The sequence below is a fragment of the Rhagoletis pomonella genome, unplaced genomic scaffold, assembly GCF_013731165.1.
Source record: "Rhagoletis pomonella isolate Grant_MI unplaced genomic scaffold, Rhpom_1.0 Rhpom_scaffold_00005, whole genome shotgun sequence".
In the NCBI taxonomy this organism is placed as follows: domain Eukaryota; kingdom Metazoa; phylum Arthropoda; class Insecta; order Diptera; family Tephritidae; genus Rhagoletis; species Rhagoletis pomonella.
Genome location: NW_023458559.1, coordinates 44,385,953 through 44,398,296, shown reverse-complemented (window position 1 = coordinate 44,398,296; position 12,344 = coordinate 44,385,953). Strand labels below are relative to the sequence as shown.

Genomic DNA, 12,344 nt, shown 5'->3' with positions numbered 1-12,344 from the left:
GGCTTTTAAGGAATTTTCGCTGAAATGTCCGAATTTTTCGGCTAATTCTCTTTGGAATTTTCCTTGAAAAGCAGAAACAAAAACAAATAAAAAAAGCAAAAATTTCTTATAAAATGTTAAAAAGTAAGTATAATCTGGTTTTCTTGCTGCGGACTTTTCACATGTCATAAAGAGCTCTCATACCTTCAAACAAAAGTTAACTTTTTCAAAATCTACACATCGAGCCCTAAACGCCGAAAGGATGTAAGCGAAATTTTTTCAAAATTTTCTTTTTGATGCAGAAATATTCCTCGAACATCTACATGAATTTCTGCATCAAAAATAAAATTTTCAAAAAAATGTCACTTGTGCCTTTTTGTTAGGCTCGATATATACCTCAGGTGTGAAAAAAAAATATATAAAGGACAATAGAAAAACAAGTTTCCATATATCGAAGTATTTTCGCGTTCCCCAATGAGCCTGTATACCTTTTTAAAATGTAAGTATGTACTCACAAAACGCTTTCACTTATAAAAATAAGCGTTGACACTACAAAAATAACTTTCACTTTTCAAGAAGAGCTTTCGAAGCTCAACAACAACATTTCAATTCTCAAAAAGAGTCTACAGGTTAAAAAAAAAAATAACTCCAATAGGATTTATAATAGAAATACAACTTTCCATATATAAAATAGATTTTTTACGTTTCACAAAGAGCTTTTGTGCTTTCAAAAAGCCAATTTTTTTTAAATGTACATATGTATGCAAAAGAAGTTTCCACACACCAAAGTAGGATTTAAGAGGCAAAAAAAGCGTTCACTTATCAAACAAAACTTTCATTCTTACAAGCGAAGTTTTGTTTATCAAAGATAATCCTCAGAAAGCCGATTTTCTTTACATAAAAAAAGTTCTAGCGTGTCACGAAGAGCTTTTATGCTTACACAAAAGCGCAATATTTTAAAATAATTCGGCTTTTACATGACAAAAATAGCTTTCCCTTTTTAAACTCAAGATATCGTTTGTCAATTTTTAAAGAGACGAAGGGGTCATAAAATCAGAAAAGTGGTATTACTACTGCTAAAACAAGTTTCTATGTAACAAAAAAGCTTTCACACGTAACAAAGAGCCATTCATTCCTTTTTTGAAAAGGTTAATAGTTTTAAATGTATGTACCCACAAAGAGCTTTCCGTTTAAATTACAAAAATAACTTTCATCTTAAAAAAAAACTTTAGCATGTGAACGAAGGTATTTTAATTCTCAAAAATAATACTCAGCTGCCAAAAAAATTTGCAAAACTAGTACATATTGATAGTAGAAAAACGAGATTCCATATTTTCAACTTTTATTTGAAAAACAAACAATAAATACAATTTTATAATTAAACCATAGTCATACAAAAAAATGTATTATTTATTTATTTACTTAATTATTTCATTATTTTATCAGAAAGAGTTTGCACGCCAAAAGAAGCTTTCACATTTCCAACAAATCTACCCACTTCATCTACATAAATAATGCAATAAGCCTACCTTGATATTTAGTCCTTCAATTTCAATACTTTACCATTTCCTCTATACAAACTCATAAATACGCACAACATAGCGTCATTTAATACTTTCGTAAAACATCATAAAACCACTCCTTAATCGCTTTTGTGTGTGACATTGAAAAGAGGTGTAAATTTGTAAAGCTCAGCAAGAGCACAAGTACATAGCAGCTATTGCAATTTCGCAACAGATCAACAACAGATTTACGAGACAATTTAACACACATAGTAGGAGCAACAGCAGAGCCAGCGGCGCCGGAAGCAGCGGCAGCTCTGGCAAGTCAACCGCCAGGATAATAAATGGCAAGGCGACCAGCGAACAAAACAAATAGGAGAAAATTACGAGCAACCGGGCAGGCAAGCGAGCAAGCAAATAATCATCAAATCGAGCAGCGAAGCAAATGGGTCTCCATGGCCTTTAAAATTGATGACTGCTGGTTGCTCGTAACGCGCTGCTAGATTTTACCGTGAATGTCAAGTTCAAATGTTAGACAAATAAATGAGCGTAGAAAAAGTGTAAAAAAAATATTGAAAAATGAGAAATGCAAGCGTGACACGCCTACCTGCAAGTTTTTTATTTTTTTTTTGCTAGATGCATGTATGTTGGTCTGAAGATTTTGTGTAGAGTATTTTATCCCTAAAGCGAAAGCAAATGCAGCTGCATAAATTATTTTCGCAGCTCAACACAAATATATACATGTGTACTAGGGTGGTCCTAAGATATAAACTTCTAAATTTTGTTGGGGCATCCCACCAAAATTTTAAATTTTGAAACAAGTTTTTAGGGGTCGCTACCAGGATTTGATTTTTTTTTTATCGCAAAGTTTAAAAAAATGTTGACTTGGTCTGACAAATTTGACATAATGTTTTTCATATAAATTCATAAACTCGCTGAGTTATAGCCGGATAAAGTGAAAATTTCGTGATTTTAAAAAGCAAATTCAATTTTTTCCAAACCCTTTTAGAAACCCCTCATTTTTTTATTTGCAAATTTTCGTAGGTCTCTATTTTGTACTTGGAAAAAAATAAATAGTTACTTTAATAACCACCCGAATGTGTACACATATGTACATATGTAGATATTTATATATATATATATATATATATATTTAAATGCATTACTATCTTTGTGTTCGTTTTGTCAGTTGTTTGCTGCTGAATGCCAAGCTTACAATTTTGTGCTCAGCACCCCTTTTGGCACTTGTGTTGACCTTTAAATTAGCATCTGTGTGTGTGTGTGTGTGTGTGTGTGTGTGTGTATAAGAGTGTAAACACTGCAGCAGCTAGTGCCAGCGCCTGAAACTATGCCACTAACAAACGCAAGGCAAGGTTATGTATGCTCTAAGTAAAACTGTCAACAAACTGTTGAGTCAGCTCAGCGACGGAGGTGGTGACGGCGACGACATTAGCTGGCGATTCCACTGCTACATTTTATTTTTTGTTTCAAACAACCTGCAATGCCAGCGGAAGTAGGCGCTGTAATGTAGCCTAACATTTGTCCTTTTTATTTATGTGCAACGAGCAGCAAGTATGTACGCAGTGGCAGGCATTTGGTGATATGTAATAATAAAAGCTAGACGTACAGACAATAAATACACTTCATGCCAAAATTATAAGTGCCCCAAAAATTGACAAGTTTTAACCATAAACTTTTTTTTTGTATTTAATTTAAATTTTTTTATAAAATCATAGCTTAACAAAAACCGTATAAATCCAAATTTCAAAAAGGTGCAACATTAAAAAAAAAAACTTTAGAAAGATTTTGTTTATGCAGATTTGTAGCCCATTAAGTATGCATAACTTTGGACCACGTTAACCGATTTCGATAATTGTTTTTTCACCGGAAAGGTGGTACCTCAGGGGTGGTAAATTAAAAAGCTTACAACGCAATACTGTCTAAGATAGTTGCAAGACTTTTGTAAGAGAAATGAAACACAGTAGGCAAGATAGTTTTAAAGATTTCATTTATTGCCTACTTTCATGGCGAAAAGACAGAAAGCACTTCAGCATGTTCCAAATGGAGATGTATGTATGTATGTATATCATTTTGCTTGCGCTGCGCCAACAATTGAAGGGGTAAAGCACTGGCGTGCCATTAATGAGAGCCGAGGTTCGAGTCCTGGGGCAAAGGATTTCTTTATTTAATTTTTTACCTTAATTTTCTTTCCATTTTTCGATTTTATTGTTATAGAAAGAAAAATATATATATTTTTTTATTTCATTCAATTTAAAAAAAAAAACTTATGTGTTTTTTTAATTATGTTTATTTTTTCTATTTCAATTTACATGTTTTTCTTTTAAGTAATAGATTTTATTGTTTAAAAAAATATTTTTAAAATTTAATTTAGTTTTTATAAAACCTCTTATTTTTTTAAGTTTTTTTAATTAAATGTTCTTTTAAATTTATTGTTTAAAAAGAAAAGTATTTTCTTCTAATTTCATTAACTTTCAAGCAATTTGTTTCCTTTTTTTAATTAATATTTTTTTTTTAATCATTTTCTTTTCATTTTATTGCTTTGAAAAATATCTTTTTTATTTCATTTAATTTTAAGAAGCCTATTTTTTATTGAAAGTTCTTAAACTGTTTAGAATTAATTGTTAAAAAAAATATATTTTTTTAATTTCATTTCATCTTTAGGAATTTCGTATATACATACATACATAGTTTTTTTTCTTTTTTTCAAGATAGTTGCCGGAATTGACAATTGTCTTACGAAAGACTCTAGTAAGTTGAGAGACAGTTGTCAGAGTTACCATGTATTTGTCAAAAATGAAACTACGTTTTTATATAAAAATTTTAAGTTAATTAACAGATATTACCCGTTTAGGCTTGTCAATTTTGACATGGAGTGTACATATAAGCAAAAATAAGAAAATAATTTACTAAACAATGACGACAACAAAGTGTTTAAAGCAGAAGAAGAAAAACGAGTATAACACGGATGTCAGCGCAGTCAACCTCTACCCTTTTATTAGCCCCCTTTGCTATTAAACGCTGCTAACTGCGCTTAAGCTTACCATCAGTAGCAGTGTATCGTGGCCTTTGCGCCACAAAGTATGCTTTGCTACAAATCAACCGGAGGCTTGCCAAGTCATGTAGGGCCTGCAATTTTATTGGATATGAATTCTTTGCTCTTATTGTTATAGTTGTGTATACAAATTTTTCTCTTGCCTCACTGGCACTAACAACATCAAACACTCGGCACCGACAATACCAGTCCCCAGTAACTTTGTGTTGTACGACATTTCATTTAACTGTCGCCAAATTATTTTGTGATTGCATATTTTCGGGCGATTGCGCCATAACAAGTTCTACGTACACATATGCAGTATAGTGCAGTAAATTCAAGGCATGGTAGGAGCGCGAGAGACAATACTGGTGGGAACCTTGCACAGCACGCCGCCGACGCCGCCGCAATGACGTCATTAAAATACAGGCAATCGGCCAGTGCAATGCAACACTGTAGCGCGGTAGGTGGCGCGGCAAACTGGCCGCTGGCAAATCACTCGACACGAGCAATTTCAATAAATTCATGTGACATTCGTGGCAATCAAATAAAGTGTGCATACTGTAGGGCGCTTGCTGGCGAGTGCAAATTATTTTACATATAACTGCATTGCAATCAGTTTACCAAAAAAAAAAAAAAATACAAATGTTCGGCTTTTTCATTGGATTTATATGTGTGGCTTTTCGTCTATTTTACCCCTCTGATTTCCGCGTCATTGGCGCCAAAAATGCTTTAAATTGAAGTGTCTACCACTTATGGAAGGTAGATAAACAATAAAGGGAAACACAAATTTCGTGTGACAGGTTGGCACTAACTGACACGGTTGCGATTGATAGCTTGCGCTGCATTTCTATTCTTTGTATATCGATTGAAGAATACAAAATAAACATTGTATACTTTTAGGCGGTGAAGCTTCTTTTTTTTGAAAAAATGCAGTAAAATGTTTAGTCTAAGTAATTCGTATACGACGGTTTTCGGTTGAAAGGAAGCGAATTCTTCTCTCGAACTTTCTCAGTGCTCCCACTCATCGAACATCTTCGTCGACTATGACTAGTGGCTTATATAATATATTTTCTGTTTAAAATCCAAGAAATTTTACTGTCTGGAGGCAAAGAAACTCTAAGAATACCTTTAGATGTTCTTGGTGGGCTTATTAATGCAGTATTCTTATAAACTCTCTGTGCTTACAGTCCTTCCAGGAATGTGTGGGGTTGTAGGCAAGACAGGTTTTCTACTAATCACAGAAATGTAGCTAATGCAGAGAGACTTTTGAATGGTCAAACAAGATTAAAACGAATAACTGGAGACACCTCCCGTTTCTCTGCTGTCATTCCTGAGCTCTTGTTCTATCGTATCTGCGCCTATTGCCCGGAAGGGCTCAGGCACAGTCGGGGTTGTGACGGTGTCCTAGCTAATCTGTCTTATATCTCATTCCCCTTTATTGCCTTAGCGCCTGGTTCCCATACTTGTTACTGTACAGCGTGTTTTAGCAAGGCCGCAGATTTTCACTTATAAATAAAAAAACAAAAAAAAAATGCGCAACGCGCAAAACATTTGAATAACTTTTTCGTGTTGTTCAACTGAGTATCGCTTTATGACTAAGTTCGCCAAAGCCTGTAGTACTAATCTTCTGAAATAAAGTTAAAAACATCATTAACATGTAATAAGTAATTGTGGTCCAAGATTTGCCTAAGCCTTGAATCATATTATGTTTGGCAAGTCGGTTAAACTTCTCTAGACACTCGAAGGCTACTACTGAGGATGATAATTGTGCCATTGTGATATTCCCGTTCTCCTAGCACTAGAATCACAGACGTCAGCTCCGAAGCCCTAGGGTGATTTCAAGCCGTCTGTGTACCATTGCAGGAAACTAGCCTGGAAGCGCCTTTCCAGAGTGGAGGCTGCTGCACGGAGTTCTACATTTAATTTCTTCGCAAATACTATCGTCCGAGGCTGGTGAAAGTCTCTGACTGAACCCTAAGAGTGGCTATTGCTTAGGCCTAAAGCAAAGACTGTTATACCAACACACATCCATTTCATTTCCTCGATGCAGGTTGTTGAAGTCTCGTGCGGAGGCCTTCAGCTACAATCAGAGTTATCTGGTGATAGATCTTATGAAGTTTCGGATTTCAAAAAACCGATTAGTGTAGGTACAAAGATGAAGAGCGGGATATCGAGCCAAACGTCAGTGGGAGAATTGCTACCACTGCCAACCACGGCGGAGTACTAGATTCTACTCAGCCAGTGAGAAAGCCAAGCGACACCTGACGATGTACATAGGGTAGATCGACCAAATCAATATTAAAATGCAGATGATACTGGAACGTTTGAAGCAACTCGATAGCAAGATTTTCATTTTTTAATTGCTGGGTCTTAAGTATGTGAAGGAGCGGGACCTGTTTTGTTTAGTGCTGAGCTCTTAGTCAATTAGCTAAAGACATAGTTAGACTTGGCGAAAGCGAAATCTCTGAGGGAATGGTTTGCATCTTGCCCGAGCAGCCCAAACCTCCCCTGTGTCATTGTCTAGCTTTCGGAAGCCCTTTGTTCACCTTACTGAAGGAATAGACATTTCGAAAACTCTCCAAAAAGTGCCTTTAAAGGTCTACACTAGGAATGTTAATTCCGGAGTCCCGGCCTTTTTATTAGCCAAGAATGCCGGGATTTTCGGGATTTGTAATTTGCACTGATGGCAATAATAGAAACTCCTTTTCTTGTCCAGTATTGGCTATATTTTTTTTTTTATTTAATTATTAATATTTTTCCATCAATGTCTAGCTCATTATACATATAACACCTTGCGATATTAAATTTTACACGCAAAAATCAATATATTCGTGAAACCATGGGCCAATTATTGTAAAATTGCGTTTTTAGTTTTTCACCCTGACGTAAAAAATTCCAAAATGATCGATAAAATTCAGTGAAATGTGCTTAGAGAAGAAGTATATGGGAGGAAACTCTGTAGAATTTAATCAGATTTAATTTGTTTGTTCATATGGACTGGTACATATTGAAAATGTCATATTAAAATTTGTTCCTTGAAATTTCGCATTATTTGTTTTTGAAAAAATTATATATTAAGGACTTATATAAACTCGATAACATCCTCGAATTTCGTGCTTGTAACTACATCAATTTAAAAAATTACAGACTCGTCCTTGTCACTCCAAAAAATTTTATTTTTATTTACTTCTAAAGAAATTTCCTTCCTTCTTTACTTTTATTTGGTACCCATATTTTGATTCTACAACGCAATGATTTTTTTAAATAATTTTTGGAATCAATCATATCTTGGAAATTAAAAAGGCCTTTAAAATAAATCCTGACGTCAAAGAGAAAAAATAAAAACGCCACTTTAAATAAAAAAGTTGGTTTCAAACCCATTTATTTATTATTTATTTTATGGTAGGAGAGTTTCTCAGACAATTTAGAAGCAATTTTTTCGATTTAAGTTGTTGAAAACTAATGAATATCTAAATCGCGGAATTTTGATAACGACATACCGAAAATCCGGGGATCGTTAGAAGCCAAAAAATTAACATCCCTAGTCTACACTTTCTTCATAACACTGAGCGCCAACTAATGGTGTATGCGAGATCTTACGAATCAGGCAAGCTAAGCTGAACGTCTAATTTTTCTATGTTCCTGGTTAATATGGCCTATCTTCCGCGGAGCCCCTCCCTAGCGAAATTAAGTAATTAATTTTAATTTAATTTTGTCACCTGCACTGTGGTTAAGTATGTATGTATGTACATTAGGGTGCAACGCCTAAGAAAATTCGGTTTCCACCGGAGTTAAAGAACTTAATATGCGCTGAATAATCCTGAGTTTCGCCCAAAAAAAATCACCCGTAAATTTTCCAACCGCCCATAGTAAATACATGGGAATGAAAAGTGGTAAGTGAACCGGTTCGGGAAAAATGAAACTCGTGATAATGCTGAATATATTTTTTGAGACTTCCGCCAAAATATTTCGGAAAGATATTCAGCCTTATCATGAGTTTCATTTTCCCCGAACCGGTTCACTTTTCACTCTTGGTTTCCATGGTTTTACTATGGGCGGATGACAAATTTTCGGGTGAATTTTTTTTCAGGCGAAACTCAGGATAAGGCTGATTAAGATTTACTTGAGCAAGGCCGATTTTAAAATACCGCCGAAAATTGCATTATTTTGATTCCGTTGATAAAATTTTTATGCAGCCATTTTAAGCTTAAACTCTTCTATTATCTGGGGCGGTTTTTTAGATAGTTAAAATATTTTTTAAACGCAATTTTATACATATAAAAAAATAGATTTTTGGAGGTCTTTTCAAATAGGTCCAGCTCGCCTAAATCTTAATATTTTACCGAAATACTTTGGGGGAAGTCTTAAAGTATAATAATAATTATTATAATTTCGATGGAAAAACAGTGCTGACTTCTTTTTTTTTATGAAAAGTGATGCAGCCTACAGGAGAAACGTTGTTTTTGGTACTAACACTTTAAAATTTTTATTGAAGGTGTTTTTTAATAGATCCTGATGTATCCTCCCAAAATCTGTGAAAAACCAAGTTTCGTAAATATTGTTGGTTAGGGCCTTTGTGAATTAAGGTAACGATATGTATGCATATATAGGGGCTCCAGCTTTGTGCTATCGCATTCAGACATTTTTTCAATGGAATTCTGTGCAACTTTTAAGACCTTTATTGTTTTATTAACTGTATAACGACAATCACTATTGGATTAACTAACTAATTCTGTAGAATTTTAATTTTTGTTTCTCTGCTTCTTCTTTATCTGTTCAGGAACTGAAAAATTTAAATGTCTTCGGTTTCTTACATTCTAGATGTGGCAAATAGTGTTTGCAATTTTTTAGTTATTTTTTTTTTTAGATGTTTTTTTTTTATTCTTTTAAATCATCCCTGGAAAATTTCTGCCAGCAACACCAAATTATAACAAACAGTATTTTTTCTTTGCACCCTTTTTTTTTTGTAATTACAAATATTAATTTTGTCAAAATTTTAAGTCAGAAAGAGGGAAAACATTAACAAAACAAACAAAAAGCAATAATATTAAAATTAAACTTGTGGAAATTTTTTTATTGCAGATTCGCGACTTTGAGCACTAAAACATAAGTTTTCAAAAGAGGACACAAAGTTTCATATTTTTAACCTTGGAAAGTGAAGGACAATAAATGAATGAAGCAACATGGGAAATGGCATGAACAAGGTAAATCTAAAATGGTAGCTCTGATCCAGTATTCCGTGAACTTACAGGTTTTTATACGAACTTGTAGGAAGCTACAGGAAAAATGATCCCGTACTCCAAATTCCGGCAAATGAGAGCGATTTTTGGAGAGTTGTGTAGAGAATGAAGTTGCAAGATTTTACCCGAACTTTTTCTTTTGGTAAATTCATGAAGTGTCAAGCGATCACTGGTTGACGTTTTTACAGGAAAAATGCTTTTTTTTATTCCCGATATCCTGCCTGGTACAATTAAAAAATGTAAATGCAAATTCCACCATCTTGCAGAAACGTCTTTACATTTATTGCCACTTCCACCTTACACAGTGCCATCTGTCGGCTTAGCAGCGAGATGAATTGTGCAGTTTGTTGCAATTGCCAGCCCACAATAAATCTCTTTATACAGTCTAAAATGGAATGCGGATAATAAATAAATTTTAAAGATTTATTTTATAAAATATTGCGAAATTTTAGCTACTGAAAAATTAGTGATTTAATTTTTCTTTAATTAATTTTAAGCATTTTTTGGTTAAAAAATATTGCGGCTCGCATGCAACACTGCTTTCGGTGAGAGCGCATATTTTTCGGAGCTCTCTGCGCAGTCAAATGCAAAATGTAAACAAAACACAAATCAGCTGTTTTGCTGCAACAAACCAATAGTTGGCATGGCCATTAACTATTGCTAGAAAACTAAAATTAAAATAAAACAATGCACAGCTAGGAAGTTTGTAGCCTCGGAAGAATATATTACTGTTCTTTATACAGGCGCATAAAGCAGGATATAGGAAGTGTACATTCCAAAGTTTCAACGAATGCTGTCGTATCTACAGAGTAAAACCCACAGGGCTTAGGGCAAAGTCCCTCTGAGAACGCAGCATGGATTGGCACATGAATTTGGCAAGCGGCGTTTACTTATATAAAAAAACTTTGCTTCTCAAGTTATTCTCTTACTAATGTATCTCTTTTCCCATAATTCCAGGTACTGCCCGGCCTCTATGTAGGCAATTACCGCGATTCGAAAGATCAACAGCAGCTGGACAAGTATCAGATTACACACATTATAGCTATACACGATAGTCCGCGGCGTTTGCTGCCGGTAAGCATATACAACCACATTACATAGTAATTGCCACTTTTTAAATAAATTGTTCACTTTTGCCCCTCTTCCGCCACAGGACAAACACTATCTCTGCGTCATGGCTGCCGATACGCCCGATCAGAATCTATCGCAATATTTTTCTGTTTGCAATGATTTCATACATGCCGCCCGATTGCGTGAAGGTAATGTGCTCATTCATTGTTTAGCCGGCATGTCGCGTTCGGTCACTGTTGCTGTGGCGTACATAATGACCGCCACGAACTTAACTTGGAAGGAGGCGTTGAAGGTAGTGCGCGCTGGGCGCGCTGTTGCAAATCCGAATATCGGTTTCCAAACACAGCTGCAAGAGTTCGAAATGTATCGCTTGGTGGAAGAGCGTAAGCGTTTGCGTGAGCGGTTTCCTTCGACTGCACTGGAGCAATTGGATCGTTCTAAGTGTTCAGCAGCATTGGACAACTACCAAGAGTTATTGCAAAATAAGGATATATGCGAGGGAAATTGTGTTCGGGGCGAAAAATGTCCAACAGGTGCGATGATAGTATTGCCTTTGAATGGTGGTGGGGAAGTTAATGTAATTGAGAAGGCGGGGAGCCAAGTGCCAGCAAGTGGTAACGACGAAACGGGTGCTGCGTCAAATAATTCGGTGGCTTATATGATCTCTTTTGCAACTGAAAAGTGGAAAACTTTAAATGTAAATAATAGTGGTTTGGAAAAAGGCGGCGATGTAGATGACGAACCGGATATTGATGCTATTTGTGAACCGCAGGTTCAAAAAACGCAAGCAAATATAGCAGATAATGATGATAGCGATACTGAATCCGATGAAATAAGCTTTGAAGATAGTCAAGTTGGCGAGCAAATGATGGAAAACGTTTTGTACTATCGCCCACTGCATGCCGCTGAAGTGCCCAATGTATCACCAGCACCCCGCGAGGCGAACGTTGACCAAATGCTATGCGAAAAAGCTAGTGGTGGCCCAATTGATGAGCTGTTAAAGACTGTCAACGATGTTTAAAATTTGATTAGTATAATTTAATCATATTAAACCGCATATACTGTAAAAATTCACTGTAAAAGCACATTGCGCTCGTCGCTCGCTCAAGCAAAAGCTTTTATTATATTCTCATTTATTGCAAACTTATGTCTTGTATTTTCATTTGTATTTCACTTGCTTCTCTTTAAAATTATACCCGTTTTTCCACACACTTTCTTCATGCAGGTGTCTGCAATATGGACCCTTCAAAAGGTCTCTTCCGTCGACGACCATCCACAGCTTCGACACGTTCGCGCCTTCGCGGCCAACCCTCTTCGTCTAGCGCGTCTGCATCGCCTTCGATATCGGGTTCTGGCATTAGCAACGTAATCGCAACTAACGTCGCGCAATCATGTCCGACATCGCCAAGCCACTCACAGGTTACAAGACGTTCACTGGGCGGCCAAAAAATACCCGAAGACGAAGAAGCGCGTAGTGCTTCTGTAACAGGGCCAACA

The 12,344-nt window shown here is 35.6% G+C and overlaps 2 protein-coding genes across 8 annotated transcripts in view; both read left to right on the top strand.

Annotated features, from left to right (window-relative positions):
• Positions 1–11,994, top strand: part of LOC118739047 — an 86,667-nt gene extending 74,673 nt beyond the window's left edge. For 4 of the 5 annotated variants that reach the window (XM_036470156.1, XM_036470154.1, XM_036470155.1 and 1 more), the window contains 3 exons: positions 9,619–9,740; positions 10,734–10,850; positions 10,930–11,994. In XM_036470156.1, coding sequence (XP_036326049.1) covers positions 9,720–9,740; positions 10,734–10,850; positions 10,930–11,868 — 1,077 coding nt within the window. In that variant the 5' untranslated portion in view covers positions 9,619–9,719 and the 3' untranslated portion in view covers positions 11,869–11,994. Of the gene's footprint in view, positions 1–9,618; positions 9,741–10,410; positions 10,652–10,733; positions 10,851–10,929 lie in introns of those variants that run through there. The other variant, XM_036470158.1, reaches the window with a different exon arrangement.
• LOC118739040 (nuclear hormone receptor FTZ-F1) overlaps positions 1–12,344 on the top strand; it is a 628,268-nt gene that overhangs the window by 431,410 nt on the left and 184,514 nt on the right. The window lies entirely within an intron of this gene.